Here is a 20,253-nt window from a genome sequence, read left to right as displayed (position 1 = left end):
CATAGATTGATCTTGGTGATGCGTAGAAAATTTTAAAATTCTGCTACGTTCCCCAACAAGGCGCGCCCCCACCCTCGTGGAGAAGTGGTGGGCCCCCTGGCCTTCATCTTTTGCAGGTATTTTTCATATTTTCTGAAAAGTCGCTCCGTGAAATTTCAGGTCATTCTGAGAACGTTTGTTTCTGCACATAAATAACACCATGGTAATTCTGCTGAAAATAGCGTCAGTCCGGGTTAGGTCCATTCAAATCATGCAAGTTAGAATCCAAAACAAGGGCAAAATTGTTTGGAAAAGTAGATACGACGGAGACGTATCAGCCTCGCCTCTGCCGGAGCTCCTCCGAGCATCGGCCTCGCACGCGGCCTCTTCATGCCGCCGCGGATGACCCCGGCGGCGGGTGGCGTCGTGACGGCGCCGCCCCCCCCCCCCCAAAGCTCCCCAATGCGGCGCGGCCGAAGAAGGGCAAGACATCCGTGAAGAAGAACAAGGTGGCGGACGGCTCTGGCACCTCGAAGGCGAGGAGGAAGAAGCTTGCAGGGCGTGTGACGGGCGCGGCGGCTACCGAAGCGCCGGCGAGCTCACTCGTTGAGCCGGCGGCCGACGCGCACGTGTTCGACGATATGCCCCAAAGGTAGAAATTTTTTCCAACTTTTCTTTCCTTGTTATTTTTTGAATGCATTCATATAGATAGCTTATTTGCATTGTTCTATATATTTTGTAGTATCAACGATGATGCATACATGTCAACTATGGGTGTTGGCTCCAACAATTCGCATTGGTCTCAAACCAATGGCATGCATTTTGAAGACCATGAGTTCGAGGTGGACGAGGATGGTGAGGGCATTGTCGACGCGCCGAAAGGAAGAGCGGGCAATTACACCAATGCTGAAGACATCTTACTATGCGATACTTGGTTGGAAGTGTCGAGGGATCCATCCGTTGAAGGTGATCAAAGTAGAGATGCTTACTGGGGGCGGATGAAAGGACACTTTGATGTTCGCAACGTGGAATTGACCGCTCCGAGCGATCACTTCGGTCCCGGTGGTCGACAATCAATAAGGATTGTAAAAAGTGGGCGGTCGCACAAAAGGCGATTGACAAGTTGAACCCAAGTGGCACCAATGAGGACGATAGAGTAAGTGGCATTTCATCCATGTTCATCATACTTGTTGTTGGTGTTTGAAGTGCTAGCTTGCTTTGTTTTCATATAGTACAACATTGCACAAAACTTGTTCAAAGGAGAGGAAAAGAGAACCAAGAAGGGGAAGATCAAGAAAGGAAGGATATTTACCTTGCCTCATTGCTATGAAGTGTTGAAGGATGATGAGAAATGGAAGAAGCATGATGATTTGGATTTGAGCAACAAACGCAAGCAAACAATTGAGTTGGATGATGATGATGAGGAGGAGGAGGATGATGCATCAAGTGACGGCAAGAGAAGCCCCACACCCAACTCGGTTTCATACTCGAAGCCAAAACGACCGGATGGGTGCAAGAAAGACGCAAAAAAAAGAAGATGAAAGGAGATGATGAGCTCAAAAATGCTATGGAAGCTATTGTGAAGGCAAGAAAAGAAGCCAACGAGGTGAGGAAAATGGCAATGAACCAAGATGCCGCGGCTGAGGAGAGGAGGTTGGCGGCCGAGGAGAGGAGGGTGGCTACCGAGGAGAGGAAGGTGGCTTTGGAGGAGAGGAAGGTGAGCAATGATGAGCGAACTAGATTGTTGGAATGGGAGAAGCACTTGTTCTTCTTGGACACATCTATCCTCAATGAGATGTAAAAGAAGTATGTCAATCTTCCCCGTGAAAAAGTCTTGATCAAAAGAGAGCTACGATTCGCGCAATGGGTGACGGTGGCCTTGGTGCCATGGGTGGCTTCGGAGCTACCGTGGGCGTCTTAACTGTCATGGGTGGCTTTGAAGCTACCATGGAGACCATGGGAGCCATGTGTGGCTTTGGAGCACCGCCCGGCGCCATGGCCGCCATGGGAGGCATGAGTTTTGCTTCTCTCATAGGGGGCATGGGTGCACCTCCGGCCGCCATGGGCGAGATGTCTTTCGGTGTGCCTCACACACCTTCTCATGAAGATGCCGTTGAAGATCTTGCCAACACCGTCCGAGCTTCACGTTATGCGGTACGCGACAATGATGAGGAGAAGGAGAAAGAATCATCTTCGGAGAAGGAAGAATCGTCTTTCGAAGATGAGGACGAAGACGAGGACGAGGCTTGATGTGTCTTTCGTTTGTGTGGTGAACTTGGTTTGCATTTTGAATTTGGTTGGATGAACTTATGGGTATGAACTTTTATTCATCTGTTTGTGTGAAATTTATATGTCATATTCATTGTATTTTGAATGTTTGAAATCTATTTTGTGTCGCGTGCGCTGCATTTTTGTGCGCTGCTAAAGCGGCGCGCGCTGCATTTTAATGCGGCTGTTGGAGCCAGCGTTGTCGGTCACGCAAATCCATTCAAAAAACACGCGGGAAAGTGATTTTTAGCGCGTGACGCGTTGGACGGTTGTTGAAGATGTTGTAAGTAAAACTCAACTCAATGTTCTTTCATGCTTCCTCCGTGCAAATGTCCACGGAGACGTGGCAAGCTCCCCCAGTCCCAGCCGCATCCCAGCCGTCAGGTACAGTCAAACGCATCCCAGCCGTCCACGCAGAGAGGAACGAGCACGAGAGGAAACCCGAAGACAATTTCAGAGGCGGAAACAGAACTTTCGAAAGGAAAACAGCCACAAATATCCCGAAAAGGGAATCATCGGGAATCAAACGAGGCGCCGAAGCCAAGGAAGCATTCGCACCCGCGAGAGCTTGCGAGGGAGAGGGGGAGGGAGGGAGGGCGGGGGGGGCGCCGCCGCAGGGGGCGCCGACGGTGGAGGAGCAGGAGGAGGCGGCGGGGGTGGGGATCCTGCTGCAGATATCGATGCTGGTGCTGGCGTTCGTGCTCAGCCACCTCCTCCGCCGCCGCAGGGTCTACTACCTCCCCGAGGCCAGCGCGTCGCTCCTCATCGGTACGTCTGCTGTACGTCCGGCGCCCGCGCCATTTTGAAGATTCTGGGCTGTTTGATTGATGTGGCCTCTCCAGGGTTACTGCGGTTTCGTGACACGTGTCGGTTGGCCGCGAAAACGGGAGGCAGTTCTACAGTAGCGGGTTTACTTTGTTGGGGTTTGGGCGATCAAATGCTGGTTAAATGATGTTGAACTTCGAATGATGATTGGCGGATAGCACGATGAAGCCTGTAACAATAGTCAACTGCTGAATCTGTTGCTGCGCGAACTAAAAAAATTCTCAGTCCAACTCCAAAAATTACAGATTCATGAATCAAGAACACAGTGGCCTATTTATAGATGAATCTGGCCATGTCTGACCATTTGATTGTGGGCTTGCTTTAGATCACGAAGGCTTAGCTTGCAGTTGCTGAACTGTGGTGTGTTGTACTCAGTTTAATCTGCTTCAGAAAATTAGTTACAGAAGCATGAAACAACTGGTCAGGCAACTGATCACGAAGGCTCTACGTAAAACGAATGCTTCATTCCTTTTCCTTTTTGTACATATTTTTTTGTTGTGTATCTGTGCTGATGTTCTCATGCCTTTAAATACTGTAGCAAAATAGGAGCTGCGCTTTCTTCATGTCGCATCATGCCCATGTTGTGGCTCCACCCTTCATCTCAAGGGCCATAATGTATGGTCTATTTTGGCATGGAAAACTGCTTCATGTCCAGCGCAACTTCCCACCTTTTTGAGAAAATCGCATACAAATTCAGGATTAAATGTTTCAAAAAATTCTGAACAAATTCATCGATGTAGTTCACATAATGTTATATTAAATTTCATACTAATTTATCCCCCTGTTATCGAGGATAAAAAAAAGTCAAGCAGCACCGTAGCAAATGGATACATTGTTCATAACTGAGTGCTTTTCTTTCTTTGTTCCCGACAAGAGAGACAATTTTGAGTATGAGGTTTTGCAAGGTTTGCAATAATGAAGTATCTTCATCAATGAATTTTGTCAGCACTTTGGGAACATTGTTTCATGCTCTAATTGAATAGGGGGTTGGGGGGGGGGGGGGGTGATCTCCCCTGGATATGAAACTCCTACTCATTTCGAAATTGTTTCTTTATTACGCTGAAACCTGAGTCCTGAGGTTATAAATAATGATGGGAATGAAGTTTCATAACATACCTGCAGTATCAACTGGTTATATCCGTTTTGCATATGTGAGCATTTGGGCATTTTTATCAGTGTATACCTGCAAGACCCAATGGTTTCATAATTTTGGTTGCTGATCCCTCTTGTGATTTTGCTGCTGGTCTGCAAAAAGATGAGGACGTCTGCAAGTTACAGTTTTAGTTATACTTGGTCCAGGAATTAGATAAATCTCTTCTATTGTGACTCTATGATAACCTACCATCCACTTATGGCAGGGTTGATCGTGGGAGGTCTTGCTAGCGTATCTAACGCCCAGAAAAGTACAAGGTATATACTGCCTTCTTCCCAAGAACCTAAGCGTCTCAATATGTTCCTTGTTTACCATGCTGATATGATATCCTTTTCTTTGTAATTTCAGGAGATGGTTCAATTTCCGGGAGGAGCTCTTCTTTCTGTTCTTGCTGCCTCCTATCATATTATATCCTTGGCATATGTTTCATTTTACCTCCCTTTTCCAAAAATGCTTCATTATACTTCCCGCTATGTCTTTTGTAAATCTCACGCAAAATGTTTTGCTTGACTGCATGCTACCCAGTCCGGCTTCAGCTTAGCACCAGTAAGTGCTGCATTTCCCATGCCCCTATTTTTCGAGATTCTGTCTAGCTGCAGCTAAAATATACTATCTCTGTGATTGCAGAAACCATTCTTCTCAAACTTTGGTGCTATTATTACTTTTGCAATCGTTGGAACCTTAATTGCCTCCATTGTCACCGGTGTTTTAGTGTAAGAGTCTAGACTACTTTGCTTGCATTCATATTGTATGCCAACCCTTTGACCTGTGAACATCTGATGATGCGCTGTCATTGCAGCTATCTTGCTGGGTTAATACATCTTGTCTATAGGATGCCTCTGGTTGAGTGTATGATGTTTGGTGCCCTTGTGTCAGCAACTGATCCTGTAACTGTGCTGTCGATATTTCAGGTTTCTGTCACCAACTTAGGTACTAGTACACTGTGTTTACTGGTATCCTAGAAGCAATGATTACTTACTTTTCATTTAACTGCAGGAACTTGGCACGGACGTGAACCTCTATGCGCTGGTTTTCGGTGAATCTGTGCTAAATGATGCTGTATGATTTCTGTTTACGTAAAATTGTTAGTATTATTACTCTTACTGATACTTACACCTTGCTTGATATCAATCTGTTTTGTGGCGATGAAGATGGCAATCTCCTTGTACAGGTCAGCGCAGTATTTGTGATCTCCTTTGGTTCATTCATTTGCTTCTTCCGGATCCGCCTTGACTCCCTTCATCTTCAGGACTATGGCATCTCTGAGGACGAATGCTTCTAGCCAAAACATTTTCGTAGTTATCTTAAGGTTTCTCGAGAACTTCTTTGGGTCAATGTCAACAGGTATGGTGACAAACAGTGTATTCATATGGTCATTTGCTACAGATTTCCTGCCTACAGTTTTGATGTCACTGTGGTTTATCTCCCCTGGTTTTATTTTATGCTTATGCATATGAGTGCAAATTGCATGGCAGTAGAGAACTGACTTTCTAGCTACTTTTATCTTTGCAGGTGTTGGAGCTGGATTTATTTCTGCTCTCATATCCTTCCTTCACCCTACTTTTTGCATCATTAGCAGAGCTTTAATGGTTTTCTCCCACTGAAAGCTGCAATTTATATGTGATGTTTTTTTTGGTAATGCTTTCTGAAGCATTGATCACACAATATTGGTTTGTTGCTCTGCTTGAATATGAGGACACTGCTTACATGCTTTTGGTGGAAAAATTAAACCTAGATGTGTTCTTTTCATATCTGGATTAAATAAAAACTGATCTTGTGTTAGCATGCCGTTAGGTTGTATTTTGCATTATTTTGGCATGCTGATAACCATCTGTTAGTCCTTAATTCTGTAAAACCTCTTCAAGTATTCAACACTTGGTGTTGAGAAGTAAGTAACATCCCTGATAAATTTTTTTGGGGGGAAACAAAGTTTACCTGGATATAATAAGCAACTCCTTTTTTTTCAGCCTTTATAACCTCGAGAGCTGCTTGTTTGTACTTTTCCCATACTTCTCGTAAGCACACCTTACTTGAATTACTTTTTCTCAGGCTTTGAGGCTTCTAGATTCAATTGTAAATTCATTTGCAGGTACATGCTAGCTGAAGGCTTCGGTCTGTCTGGCATAGTCTCAATACTCTTTACTGGAATCGTAGGTTCAACTTAAATGAGGCAGTCAGGGATTATTATTTCTGCCTGCAGTTATGTACTTGATAGTGGAACTTTTCTTTTTAGGTGATGAAGAGATACACATTCTCGAACTTGTCAGAAGACTCCCAGCGTTTCACTGCTGCACTTTTCCATCTGCTTTCGTCATTAGCAGAAACTTTTGTGTAAGTCAACACTTAAAAGCTTTCTGTTTTTGGTAAATTTACATACAAACTTGTCTAATCTCCCTACAGATTCATATATATGGGATTTGATATTGCGATGGAGCGTCAAAGCTGGTCACACATTGGGTTCATATTTTTCTCAGTTGTATCCTTCACTTTGACTGGGAGCTACTTTATACTGTGCATAATTCCTTCTTATGAGATACACTGCTATTTTTCCTTTTCCTTAGCATTTACTTCGTTCGTTTCATGAAGATCTTCATATTAGTTGCAAGGTATGCTTTCATTCGGCCTTGTTCAAATTCCATTGTTGCTGTTTCATAAGGTTCGTTTGGTGAGGTTGGAGGGTTCGTTTGTATGTCTGCCAATAAGCTGTCAACAACTGAACACCAACCTCCCGATACGACAGACTTAATAAGATCTGACAGAACCACAAAAGCATTATAAAAATGGCATCGTGTTTGGTATACAATAGATCGATGCTCAAGCTGAAGCATTTGCGGGGCAGGCTCTAAATTTCTTAACTGAACTGGGTAACTGCACATTATTCGTGTATATGAGTTTGCTCAAGTTGCTTGTTTTTGCCGTGTCCTCTTATTTTGAAGGGCTGCAAATGTTTTCTCGTGTGCTTTCTTGGTAAATATGGTACGGCCACCTCAGCGGCAAATATCCAGGCAATATCAACAGGCACTTTGGTATAGTGGTATGTAGTCTGACAAGCATGCTTGCTCAGTATAATTTTTGGCATATTAAGCAGTTCTATCAAAGTTTTTGTGCATTTACTTGTGCAGGTCTTAGAGGGGCTATGGCTTTTGCCCTTGCTCTTCAATCTGTTCATGATCTTCCTGATGGCCATGGACAGACAATTTTGAGTGCTACCATATCTATTGTTGTTCTAACAGTAAGATATCAAACAATCAAACTACACTAGAGATGTCATTAGTGAAAGAACTGCTATGGCAATAGGAAGACATGCTGGTATTGCTACTTCTGCTAGTACCGAGTGTAGACCATCCCGAATAATTTCTCGCATGGCGATAATCCAGGTACTTCTGATTGGAGGCTCAACAAGCACAATGCTTGAAGCTCTACATGTTGTGGGAGATGGTAATGATGGTCGTCGCCCTTCACTTGAGGCAAGTAATATGCACCTCATAAAAATAACTAAGCTATATCCTACATTTCTTCCTATACGATGGCATGGTTACAAATCACAATCCAGGCTTGTAATTAAACTTCTTATCTATCAACGCAAAGCTTTTGCATTTTCCCCTGGGAAAATTGGGCACGATTGTGTTGTTGTTCAGTATAGCTTTCACCGCGGCAGCGTAAACTATGCTCTGGTAGGCTCTATGCTCATAACATAGAGGTTTCGTTAGAAACTTTCCAAAAAACTTCTTATGGTTGTGGTTGTCACTGGTTCTGTCATGGCCTCATGGGATAATGCAGCCTTGTTGTGGCCCGTATATGCATACATGTGATAGGTATGGGATCTTCATGGGTTACTGGTGTATTCTTTCTTCTACTGATAAAGGCTTGTAGGTAGCTCTTGAGCATCCTTTATGATTTGTAAATTTTTACTAGTTTTATTGATTGTTGACTTGCAGGACCAGGAGAACTATGAGGGGAACAATAATGCGGGCAACATAGAACTGGGCAATGAAGAGGGGACTTCTACCACAAGCAAATTCAAACTGAAACTCCAAGAAATCCAGAAAAAGTAAGCCAGCAGTTAAAATTTTGCTAAATCAAAGGATAGCACATGCTTTTCATGGCTGCAGGAGCACTGAAAGTTTTTTAATAGGCTGCACAAGGTTTTTTAATGACACCAAGTTTAGGCACATGATTTTCCACAGGAATTCTTCAATGCATTTGAATCCACCTGTTTTGACTGTTGTTGCAGCACGCCCTCCTTGGCTGCATTGGACAGAAACTACCTCACTCCATTTTTCACATCTCAAAATGGCGATAGCGATGACGACGAACATGGTCCTAGTAAGTCTGTTTTGATTGATTGCACCTTAGTCTTTACATACAGCTTTCCTATTCCTTCTGGACTGACTGCCTCTGAACGCAAAGCAGACGGAGCGCCGCGGAGATCTAACGAGCTGCAAGACCTGGAGAGCCATGGATTACCGGCTCGAGAGACGGGCTGAAGAGCTCCATTTGAACGGTGTCGCGCAGTCGCTTCCGTGTCACCATTAGGCCAAGGCAGCATCTGACACTCCAACTAACAAACACAGAGGAAAGACATAGCAGCATCTCATGGGCCGTCGACAATGATAGCTTGCTCCACATGTAAGTAGATGATAGGACCTGCACGTTTAAGGTACCAGGTTAGCAACGCTAGCAGATGTTTTGTGAAGAGAATGGAAGATCCTGTACTGTGCTGTGCTCTTTTTCTTTACAGTTGGATGTTGAATCGAACTGGTCCCAGTTCCCAGTGGAGGGAAGGGACTGATTCTATCACCCCACCAAGCAAGGCATCCATGTGTCTTTTCCCTTTTCCTCTTTTTATTTGCCGCATGTTCCGAGCCCACTCGAAATCATAACTTGTTTGCTGATTTTTCTTCACGTAGTGGAACGCTCTTCGGTCTTCAGGAATGTGTGTGTGTGTGTGTTTGCAGCTCCCCCGGCTGTAGCTGTCTGCTTTCGTCCCCGTCGACTTGGACCGCTGGATTGAACGCATCTGGAAATTATTACTGGCGTAATGGCGTTTCCACATGCCTACGAAATCTGTTTCCACACCTCCTCTATGCGGACGATGCGGCGGTCTTTGTGGCTCCCATCAAACGAGACATCGACAATCTCGCCTCTATCCTGAGAGGCTTTGGGGACGTGACGGGTTTTTGCTTCAACTTCCAAAAAAGCTCGGTTGTGCCTATTTGTTGCAACCACATTGACTTTGAGCAAATCCTTCAGAGCATGCCGGCAAGACGGGTGAGAGAGTTCTGGATTAGGGGGTGTTCGGATAGCCGGACTATACCTTCGGCCGGACTCCTGGACTATGAGGATACAAGATCGAAGACTTCGTCCCGTGTCTGGAAGGGACTTTCCTTGGCGTGGAAGGCAAGCTTGGCGATACGGATATGTAGATTTCCTACCATTGTAACCGACTCTGTGTAATCCTAGCCCTCTCCGGTGTCTATATAAACCGGAGAGTTTTAATCCGTAGGACGAACAACAATCATACCATAGGCTAGCTTCTAGGGTTTAGCCTCTCTGATCTCGTGGTAGATCTACTTTTGTATTACCCATATCATCAATATTAATCAAGCAGGACGTAGGGTTTTACCTCCATCAAGAGGGCCCGAACCTGGGTAAAACATCGTGTCCCCTGCCTCCTGTTACCATCCGCCTAGACGCACAGTTCGGGACCCCCTACCCGAGATCCGCCGGTTTTGACACCGACATTGGTGCTTTCATTGAGAGTTCCTCTGTGTCGTCACTTTTAGGCCCGATGGCTTCTCCAATCATTAACAGCGATGCGATCCAAGGTGAGACCTTTCTCCTCGGACGGATCTTCATATTCGGCGGCTTTGCACTGCGGGCCAATTCGCTTGGCCATCTGGAGCAGATCGAAAGCTACGCCCCTGGCCGTCAGGTCAGATTTGGAAGTTTAAACTACACAGCGGACCTCCGCGGAGACTTGATCTTCGACGGATTCGAGCCGCAGCCGAGCGCGCCGCACTGTCACGATGGGCATGATCTAGCTCTACCGCCGAACAGTGCCCTGGAGGCCGCACCCGCATCAGCTCCGACCCTTAATTCGGAGCCAACTGCGCCAATCAAGGATGGGTGGTTGGACACCGCCTCGGGGGCTGCAATCTCTACGGCGATCGAGCCGAACACCAGCCCTATTCTCTGCGAAGCCCGTGACTCCAAGGAGCCGGACTCCTCTCCAGACTCCGAGCCCTCCGCGCCCCTACCGATCGAACCCGATTGGGCGCCGATCATGGAGTTCACCGCCGCGGACATCTTTCAGCACTCGCCCTTCGGCGATATTCTGAATTCACTAAAGTCTCTCTCTTTAGGAGAGCCCTGGCCAAGCTATGGTCAGCAAGGTTGGGATGCGGATGATGAAGAAATTCAAAGCCCACCCACCACCCACTTCGTAGCCACTGTCGATGATTTAACCGACATGCTCGACTTCGACTCTGAAGACATCGACGGTATGGACGCCGATGCAGGAGACGATCAAGAACCAGCGCCTATAGGGCACTGGAAAGCCACCTCGTCGTATGATATATACATGGTGGACACCCCAAAAGAAGGCAATGGCGATGGAACAGCGGAGGATGACCCCTCCAAGAAGCAGCCTAAGCGCCGGCGTCAGCGGCGCCGCTCTAAATCCCGCCAAAGCAAAAACGATGATTCTGGCACGGGAGATAATAACACCCCGGACAGTGCCGAAGACAACCACCTCCAGCAAGATTCAGCACAGGAGGATGGAGAAGCCAGCCCTCATGAGAGAGCGGCAAACAGAGAGGTTGTGGACGATAATTATATGCCTCCCTCCGAAGACGAGGCAAGCCTCGACGACGACGAATTTGTCGTGCCGGAGGATCCCGTCGAACAAGAGCGTTTCAAACGCAGGCTTATGGCCACGGCGAGCAGCCTCAAGAAAAAACAGCAACAGCTTAGAGCTGATCAAGATTTGCTAGCCGACAGATGGACTGAAGTCCTTGCGGCCGAAGAGTATGAACTCGAACGCCCCTCCAAGAGCTACCCAAAGCACAGGTTGCTACCCCGACTAGAGGAGGAAGCACCTAAACCTACATCACCAGCGCATGATGCGGCCGATCGGCCACCCCGTGGCCGCGACAGAGAAGCCTCTCGGCCCTCCACTCAAGCCGCACCCCGGCGCCGCTCAAAAAATACCAAGGCATGGGAAAATGCGCCAGACCTGCGAGATATATTGGAGGACAAGGCAAGGCAAATAAGATCGATCTACGGATCGCGTGGGCGCCCCACGGCACGAGACGATAATCGTCACTCCGGATACAGTCAATCCGGCCGGGCCGCACACAGTAGACAAAGCTCATTTGAGCTGCGTCGTGATATAGCCCAATACAGAGGCGACGCACACCCACTATGCTTCACAGATAAAGTAATGGATCATCAAATCCCTGAGGGTTTCAAATCCGTGAACATCAAATCATATGATGGCACAACAGATCCCGCGGTATGGATCGAGGACTATCTCCTTCATATCCACATGGCCCGCGGTGATGACCTACACGCCATCAAATACCTCCCACTCAAGCTTAAAGGACCAACTCGGCATTGGCTTAACAGCTTGCCAGCAGAATCAATTGGTTGTTGGGAGGACCTGGAAACCGCATTCCTCGACAATTTCTAGGGCACTTATGTGCGACCACCAGACGCCGATGACCTTAGCCACATAATTCAGCAGCCAGAGGAATCGGTCAGACAATTATGGACACGGTTCCTAACCAAGAAAAATCAAATCGTCGACTGTCCGGACGCAGAGGCCCTAGCAGCCTTCAAGCATAACATCCGCGACGAGTGGCTTGCACGGCACCTAGGACACGAAAACCCGAAATCTATGGCAGCCCTCACGACACTTATGACCCGCTTTTGCGCGGGAGAAGACAGCTGGCTAGCTCGCAACAATAACATGACCAAGAGCCCTGGTAATTCGGATACCAAGGACAACAGTGGCAGGTCGCGTCGCAACAAGCAAAAGCGCCGCATTAACGGCGACAATGCTGAGGATACGACAGTTAATGCCGGATTCAGAGGCTCTAAGCCCGTTCAGCGGAAAAAGCCATTCAAAAGAAATACTCCGGGCCCGTCCAATTTGGACCGAATACTCGACTACTCATGCCAGAAACATGGCACCCCCGAAAAACCAGCCAATCACACCAACAAGGATTGTTGGGTGTTCAATCAGGCGGGCAAGTTAAATGCCGAAGGCAGAGATAAGGGGCTGCATAGCGATGACGAGGAAGAGCCCCGGCCGCCGAACAACAGTGGACAGAAAGGTTTTCCCCCACAAGTGCGGACGGTGAACATGATATACGCAACCCACGTCCCCAAGAGGGAGCGGAAGCGTGCGCTAAGGGACGTATACGCGATGGAGCCAGTCGCCCCAAAGTTCAACCCATGGTCTTCCTGCCCGATCACTTTTGATCGAAGGGACCACCCCACTAGCACCCGTCATGGCGGATTCGCCGCATTGGTTCTAGACCCAATTATTGACGGATTTCACCTCACTAGAGTCCTTATGGACGGTTGCAGCAGCCTGAACCTGCTTTACCAGGATACAGTGCGGAAAATGGGCATCGATCCCTCGAGGATTAAACCCACTAAAACGACCTTTAAAGGCGTCATACCAGGTGTAGAGGCCAACTGTACAGGCTCAGTTACACTTGAAGTGGTCTTCGGATCTCCGGATAATTTCCGAAGCGAGGAGTTAATCTTCGACATAGTCCCGTTCCGCAGTGGTTATCACACACTGCTCGGGCGAACCGCATTTACCAAGTTTAATGCGGTGCCGCACTACGCATACCTCAAGCTCAAGATGCCAGGCCCTCGAGGAGTCATCACGGTCAATGGAAACACCGAACGCTCTCTCCGAACGGAGGAGCATACGGCGGCTATCACAACGGAAGTACAAAGCAGCCTCTCAAGGCAATTCTCCAGTCCGGCCATTAAACGTCTAGACACCGTCAAGCGCGTCCGGAGTAACCTACAACAAGACCGCCGGGCACGTTCCGAGCAAGCATAAACGCGGCTTAAACCGCACTAGGGGCTGCCGATTTCTTAATTTTCTCTTATTTTCAGGACTCCATTCTTCGGAAGGCTTGTCCGGCAGTACAATTGCCGCACAGACGATACAACCAGGGAAGCAGAAAACTACGCCGCACTATGGAACTCTAAGGTGGTCTCTATAACGAGCAGTATACCTGTTTCACATAACATTCCGCAGCTTACCCCTGGAAAGGACATGTTAAATAGTCCCATCTTTTGCTTATTACAGTATTTGTATCGTTCTGCTTTGATCGCAGCTTTTTTAAATAAACAATGCATAGGTTCCGTCTATTATTGCATTACTTTTTTTACGAATATGTGTTCATTAATGACATGTTGCACCCGTACACTTTGGTACGGCCAATACGACAGGGGCTTAAGTACCCCACAATACGGTGTGAGAAGTCCGAACACTTTCACAAGTGCGGCACCCCGAACTTATAACATTATATGCATCGGCTCCGAATCATGTCTTGGGTCAATAGTTGGTTTTGCCCGGCTCCTATGTTTTGGTACCTTACGTTCCGTTATATCGGCTAAGGTAGCACTAGGAGAAGTACTGCGATTGTGCCCCAGTTGAGCTGCGCTAAGCACCTCAGTACAGAAAGCTAAAACTGACCGTCATGATGAGGCGAGAGCTGGTCGCTGTTCAAGAGGTTTTCGAGTCCTTAAAGACTTATGCCGCTTAGAGCGAGGAGTCGGCTTTGTCCGGCCTAGGTGTGGATAGCGCCCCGAACTCGGTCTTCCGAACACTAGGGGCTTCGCCGAAATTTAAAATTATAGAATTCTATGGCTAAGTGAGAGTGTTCAAGCATTATAGTCCGATTGCCTTGTTCGTTGTGTTGAGCACCTCCCTCGAAGGACCCAAGAATGGGAAAAAGAGCGCTCATGTTTATCCCGAACACCCCAACACTCGTGCCATGGGGGCAGAAGCCGACGACTCGCCATCTCTCAAATTTGATAAATGGCCGCACAGAAGGTAATATTTTAAATTCAAAAAGCATTGCTTAGCGCACATGAACAAGTTTTCAGCGCACCGGACAAAACAAGTGAGTTTACTGAAAAATTACATCCATGGAACATTCATCCACCACAAGGCGGGCACCCTTCAAAGCGCTCTCATAATACATCTCGGGCTTGCGATGCTCCTTGCCCGACGGTGACCCGTCCTTCACAAGCTTCTCAGCATCCAGCTTGCCCCAGTGCACCTTCGCACGGGCAAGCGCTCTACGGGCACCCTCGATGCATACGGAGCACTTGATGACTTCGAGCCTTGGACAGGCCTCCACCAGCCGCCTCACCAGCCCGAAGTAGCTCCCAGACATGACCTCTCTAGGCCACAGCCAGACTATGAGGCCCTTCATAGCCTATTCGGCCACCTTATGGAGCTCAACCAGCTGTTTCAGCTGGTCGCTTAAGGGCATCGGGTGTTCGGCCTCAGCATATTGAGACCAAAACACCTTCTCCGTCGAGCTCCCCTCCTCGGCTCGGTAGAAGGCGGCGGCATCCGACACACTATGGGGCAAGTCTGCGAATGCTCCTGGAGAGCTTCGGATTCAGGTAAGTAACAAGTAATTCACTTTTATGTGCTTGCTTTGCATAAAGAATGCCTTACCCGCCGCTATCTTTTTTATTGCCTCAACCTCCTGGAGGGCCTTCTGGGCTTCGGCCTTGGCAGACTTGGCATCTTCAATGGCCACCGCAAGCTCAGACTCTCGCGTCTTTGAGTCAAGCTCCAAACTCTCATGTTTTTTCATGAGAGCCTGGAGCTCTTACCGCACCTCGCCAACCTGCGTCTCATGCTTCTCCCACTCGGTGCGCTCCGTGGCCGCCCTCTTCTCGGCCTCGGACAGTGCTTGCTTAAGGGTCGCCACCTCAGTTGTGGCCCCTACAATAGCCGCGTTAATCCTGTCACTTTTTGCAATTGCACCTTTCACATATTTCAATAAGGTATTTCTTACCTTCCGTCTCCTCGAGTTGCCTCTTGGCATGGCCGAGCTCGTTCTCGGACCGCTCGAGGTTCTGCTTCAGCGTGCCCACCTCCGCAGTCAGTGCGGCGGATGCTAGCAGTGAAGCCGACATATTTTTACATATTCTTTACTTACCTCGAAGCCTGTTAGAAGGCTGGCACAGGCTTCAGTCAGTCCGCTCTTGGCGGACTGAACCTTCTGGATCACCGCACTCATAATAGTGCGGTGCTCCTCGTCGATGGAGGCGCCGTTAAGCACCTCCAGCAAATTGTCCGGTGCCTCCGTTTGGACGGAGGTCACCGGCTCGGTAGGCTTGATCCTCTTGGAAGGAGGCTGCCTACCGGAGTCCGGAACCGTTGAAGGTTCCGGTGCGGTGTCCGGCTCAAAGCTGGACTTGGAACCCTTGGGGGTTCTATCCCCTTCACGCCTGGAGTCCGGGAGGTCGCCTTGCGGCGCCTCCAGGACCACCTCCTCCTAGCTCGGAACCTGTTGGGACGCTGCCTCGGCGTCGTCCATAGGATGGGGGGAGGTAGCCGCCGGAAGAGAATTCACATCCGACGAATCCAGGGAACCGCTCGACGACACGTCAAGCCGGTCTTTGGGTGGACTGCATAAACATGTTCGACGTAAGGAAAAGCTGCGCAATGGGGGAATACTATGAATCACTCTGGTATCCGGATACTTACGATCTCGCCAGGGGCTTGGCCCTGTGCGGCCACTCCTCTTCGCCGTCGTCGGCGTTGGTGGAGTAGTCCGGAGGAGGGGTCTTCCTCTTCTTGGACCCTTCGGTCTCCCCAGTTGGGGCGGCCTTCCTTTTCTTCCCTTCCCCCGCTGGAGGGGGAGAGGTCTCTTCTTCCTCCTCCTCGTCTTCATGGGAGGAGTGCGCCTTGGAGTCGTCGGATGATGAATCCGACACCTCCTGGCGCCGGGCACTCTTTCGAGTCCCCGTGGCCTTCTTCTTGGCCTTCTTCTCCGGCACCACATAGGGTGCCGGAACCAGCATGTTCGCCAAACGAGCGTCCGCTGGGCCTTCGGGCAAAAGAGTCGGACAGTTGATCTGTCCGGACGTCTCCTGCCAATCCTGTCAAAGGCAAGAGAGCTTAGATCCCGCATGGAGTCAAACTATGAAAAACTAAATACCCTGTAAAAGGTAAAAACAGCTTACTGCGCGAGCGTGACGCTGCGTGCTGAATCCGCGATCCTCGGTAGCGGATGCGGGGGCCTCGGCGTCCTTGAAAAGCACCTTCCAGGCATCTTCGTACGTCGTGTCGAAGAGCCTGCTTAGAGTTTGATGCCGCGCCGGGTCGAACTCCCACAGGTTGAAGGCCCGTTGTTGACACGGGAGGATCCGGCGGATGAGCATAACCTGGACTACGTTGACGAGTTTGAGCTTCTTGTCCACCAGGGTTTGGACGCATGTTTGGAGTCCAGTCAGCTCTCCTTTTTTACCCCACGACAGGCCCGTCTCTTTCCAGGAGGCGAGCCGCGTAGGGGGTCCGGATCGAAACTCGGGGGCTGCGACCCATTCAGGGTCGCGCGGCTCGGTGATGTAAAACCACCCCGATTGCCACCCCTTTAGGGACTCCACGAAGGAGCCCTCGAGCCATAGAACGTTGGGCATCTTGCCCACCATGGCGCCTCCGCACTCCGCCTGGGTGCCGCGCACCACCTTCGGCTTGACATTGAAAGTCTTGAGCCATAGGCCAAAATGGGGGCGGATGCGGAAGAAAGCCTCGCACACGACGATGAACGCCGAGATGTTGAGGACAAAGTTCGGGGCCAGATCATGGAAATCCAGGCCATAGTAGAACATGAGCCCCCGGACAAATGGGTGGAGAGGGAAGCCCAGTCCGCAGAGAAAATGAGGGAGGAACACCACCCTCTCATGGGGCCTAGGGGTGGGGATGAGCTGCCCCTCTTCGGGAAGCCGGTGCGCAATGTCGTTAGACAAGTATCCGGCCTTCCTCGGTCTTTTGATGTGTCCCTCCGTGACGGAGGAGACCATCCACTTGCCTCCCGCTCCGGACATGGCTGGAGAAGGTTGAGGTGGGGTGTGCGGACTTGGGCGCTGTAGCTCGAGTGCGCGGAAATGGATAGGCAAAGGAGGAAGAAGGCGTGGATGAAAAGATGGATCCTTATCCCCTTATTGTTGGGTTTCGTAGTAATTTCAAAATTTTCCTACGCACACGCAAGATCATGGTGATGCATAGCAACGAGAGAGGGAGAGTGTGATCTACGTACCCTTGTAGATCGACAACGGAAGCGTTAACTTGGTTGATGTAGTCGTACGTCTCCACGGCCCGACCGATCAAGCACCGAAACTACGGCACCTCCGAGTTCTAGCACACATTCAGCTCGATGACGATCCCTGGACTCCGATCCAGCAAAGTGTCGGGGAAGAGTTCCGTCAGCACGACGGCGTGGTGAAGATCTTGATGTACTACCGTCACAGGGCTTCGCCTAAGCGCCGCTACAATATTATCGAGGACTATGGTGGAACGGGGCACCGCACACGGCTAAGAATATGATCACGTGGATCAATTTGTGTCTCTAGGGGTGCCCCTTGCCTCCGTATATAAAGGCTCAAAGGGGGGGCTGGCCGGCCAAGAGGTGGCGCGCCAGGAGGAGTCCTACTCCTTCCGGGAGTAGGACTCCCCCCCTTTCCTAGTTGGAATAGGATTCGCGGAGGGGGGAAAAGAGGAGAGAGAGGAGGAAGGGGGGCCGGCCCCCTCTCCTTGTCCTATTCGGACCAAAGGGGGGAGGGGCGCGCGGCCCATCTCTGGCCACCTCTCCTCTTTTCCACTAAGGCCCACTAAGGCCCATATACCTCCCGGGGGGTTCCGGTAACCTCCCGGTAATCCGGTAAAATCCCGATTTCACCCGGAACGCTTCCGATATCCAAATATAGGCTTCCAATATATCAATCTTTATGTCTCGACCATTTCGAGACTCCTCGTCATGTCCGTGATCATATCCGGGACTCCGAACAAACTTCGGTACATCAAAATGCATAAACTCATAATATAACTGTCATCGTAACCTTAAGCGTGCGGACCCTACGGGTTCGAGAACAATGTAGACATGACCGAGACACGTCTTCGGTCAATAACCAATAGCGGAACCTGGATGCTCATATTGGCTCCTACATATTCTACGAAGATCTTTTATCGGTCAGACCGCATAACAACATACGTTGTTCCCTTTGTCATCGGTATGTTACTTGCCCAAGATTCGATCGTCGGTATCCAATACCTAGTTCAATCTCATTACCGGCAAGTCTCTTTACTCGTTCCGTAATACATCATCCCGCAACTAACTCATTAGTTGCAATGCTTGCAAGGCTTTAGTGATGTGCATTACCGAGAGGGCCCAGAGATACCTCTCCGACAATCGGAGTGACAAATCCTAGTCTCGAAATACGCCAACCCAACATGTACCTTTGGAGACACCTGTAGAGCTCCTTTATAATCACCCAGTTACGTTGTGACGTTTGGTAGCACACAAAGTGTTCCTCCGGCAAACGGGAGTTGCATAATCTCATAGTCATAGGAACATGTATAAGTCATGAAGAAAGCAATGGCAACATACTAAACGATCGGGTGCTAAGCTAATGGAATGGGTCATGTCAATCAGATCATTCAACTAATGATGTGATCCCATTAATCAAATAACAACTCTTTGTCCATGGTTAGGAAACATAACCATCTTTGATTAACGAGCTAGTCAAGTAGAGGCATACTAGTGACACTCTGTTTGTCTATGTATTCACACATGTATTATGTTTCCGGTTAATACAATTCTAGCATGAATAATAAACATTTATCATGAAATAAGAAAATAAATAATAACTTTATTATTGCCTCTAGGGCATATTTCCTTCAGTCTCCCACTTGCACTAGAGTCAATAATCTAGTTCACATCGCCATGTGATTTAATAGCAATAGTTCACATCGCCATGTGATTAACACCCATAGTCCACATCGATATGTGACCAACACCCAAAGGTTTAATAGAGTCAGTAATCTAGTTCACATCGCTATGTGATTAACACCCAAAGAGTACTAAGGTGTGATCATGTTTTGCTTGTGAGATAATTTTAGTCACCGGGTCTGTTATATTCAGATCCGTTAGTATTTTGCAAATATTTATGTCAACAATGCTCTGCACGGAGCTACTCTAGCTAATTGCTCCCACTTTCAATATGTATCTAGATTGAGACTTAGATTCATCTAGATTAGTGTCAAAACTTGCATCGGCGTAACCCTTTACGACGAACCTTTTTTCACTTCCATAATCGAGAAACATATCCATATTCCACTAAGGATAATTTTGACCGCTGTCCAATGATCTACTCCTAGATCACTATTGTACTCCCTTGCCAAACTCAGTGGTAGGGTATACAATAGATCTGGTACATAGCATGGCATACTTTATAGAACCTATGACCAATGCATAGGGAATGACATTCATTCTCTTTCTATCTTTTGCCGTGGTCGGGCTTTGAGTCTTACTCAATTTCACACCTTGTAACATAGGCAAGAAACTCTTTCTTTGACTGTTCCATTTTAAACTACTTCAAAATCTTGTCAAGGTATGTATTTATTGAAAAACCTTATCAAGCGTCTTGATCTATCTCTATAGATCTTGATGCTCAATATGTAAGCAACTTCACCGAGGTCTTTCTTTGAAAAACTCCTTTCAAATACTCCTTTATGCTTTGCAGAATAATTCTACATTATTTTTGATCAACAATATGTCATTCACATATACTTATCAGAAATGTTGTAGTGCTCCCACTCAATTTCTTGTAAATACAGGCTTCACCGCAAGTCTGTATAAAACTATATGCTTTGATCAACTTATCAAAGCGTATATTCCAACTCCGAGATGCTTACACCAGTCCATAGATGGATCGCTGGAGTTTGCATATTTTGTTAACACCTTTAGGAT

The 20,253-nt window shown here is 48.2% G+C and overlaps 1 protein-coding gene across 1 annotated transcript; it reads left to right on the top strand.

Moving 5' to 3' along the window:
• Positions 1-2,782: 2,782 nt before the first annotated feature.
• On the top strand, positions 2,783-9,063 carry LOC125519803 (sodium/hydrogen exchanger 6-like). The gene is made up of 22 exons (XM_048684571.1): positions 2,783-3,015; positions 4,431-4,482; positions 4,574-4,633; positions 4,747-4,771; positions 4,853-4,938; positions 5,025-5,136; positions 5,222-5,284; positions 5,377-5,396; positions 5,475-5,569; positions 5,738-5,766; positions 6,082-6,113; positions 6,193-6,240; positions 6,315-6,375; positions 6,459-6,556; positions 6,626-6,701; positions 6,812-6,831; positions 7,162-7,259; positions 7,348-7,457; positions 7,603-7,692; positions 8,164-8,276; positions 8,460-8,551; positions 8,639-9,063. The coding sequence occupies exons 1-22, from the start codon at positions 2,928-2,930 to the stop codon at positions 8,710-8,712; spliced, it is 1,542 nt and encodes a 513-aa protein (XP_048540528.1). The 5' UTR covers positions 2,783-2,927; the 3' UTR covers positions 8,713-9,063.
• Positions 9,064-20,253: the final 11,190 nt, after the last annotated feature.

Source organism: Triticum urartu, chromosome 7 (assembly GCF_003073215.2).
Source record: "Triticum urartu cultivar G1812 chromosome 7, Tu2.1, whole genome shotgun sequence".
In the NCBI taxonomy this organism is placed as follows: Eukaryota; Viridiplantae; Streptophyta; class Magnoliopsida; order Poales; family Poaceae; genus Triticum; species Triticum urartu.
Note: the sequence above shows the minus strand (reverse complement) of the source record. Positions and strands in the feature narration are given on the sequence as shown.

Excerpts from the sequence above, each read along its gene's own strand:
- LOC125519803 (XM_048684571.1), top strand. The coding sequence starts at position 2,928 with ATGCTGGTGCTGGCGTTCGTGCTCAGCCACCTCCTCCGCCGCCGCAGG. Across the intron at positions 6,557-6,625 it reads TCATTAGCAGAAACTTTTGT|ATTCATATATATGGGATTTG; the intron begins GTAAGTCAACAC and ends ATCTCCCTACAG. Across the intron at positions 6,702-6,811 it reads GGTTCATATTTTTCTCAGTT|ATCTTCATATTAGTTGCAAG; the intron begins GTATCCTTCACT and ends CGTTTCATGAAG.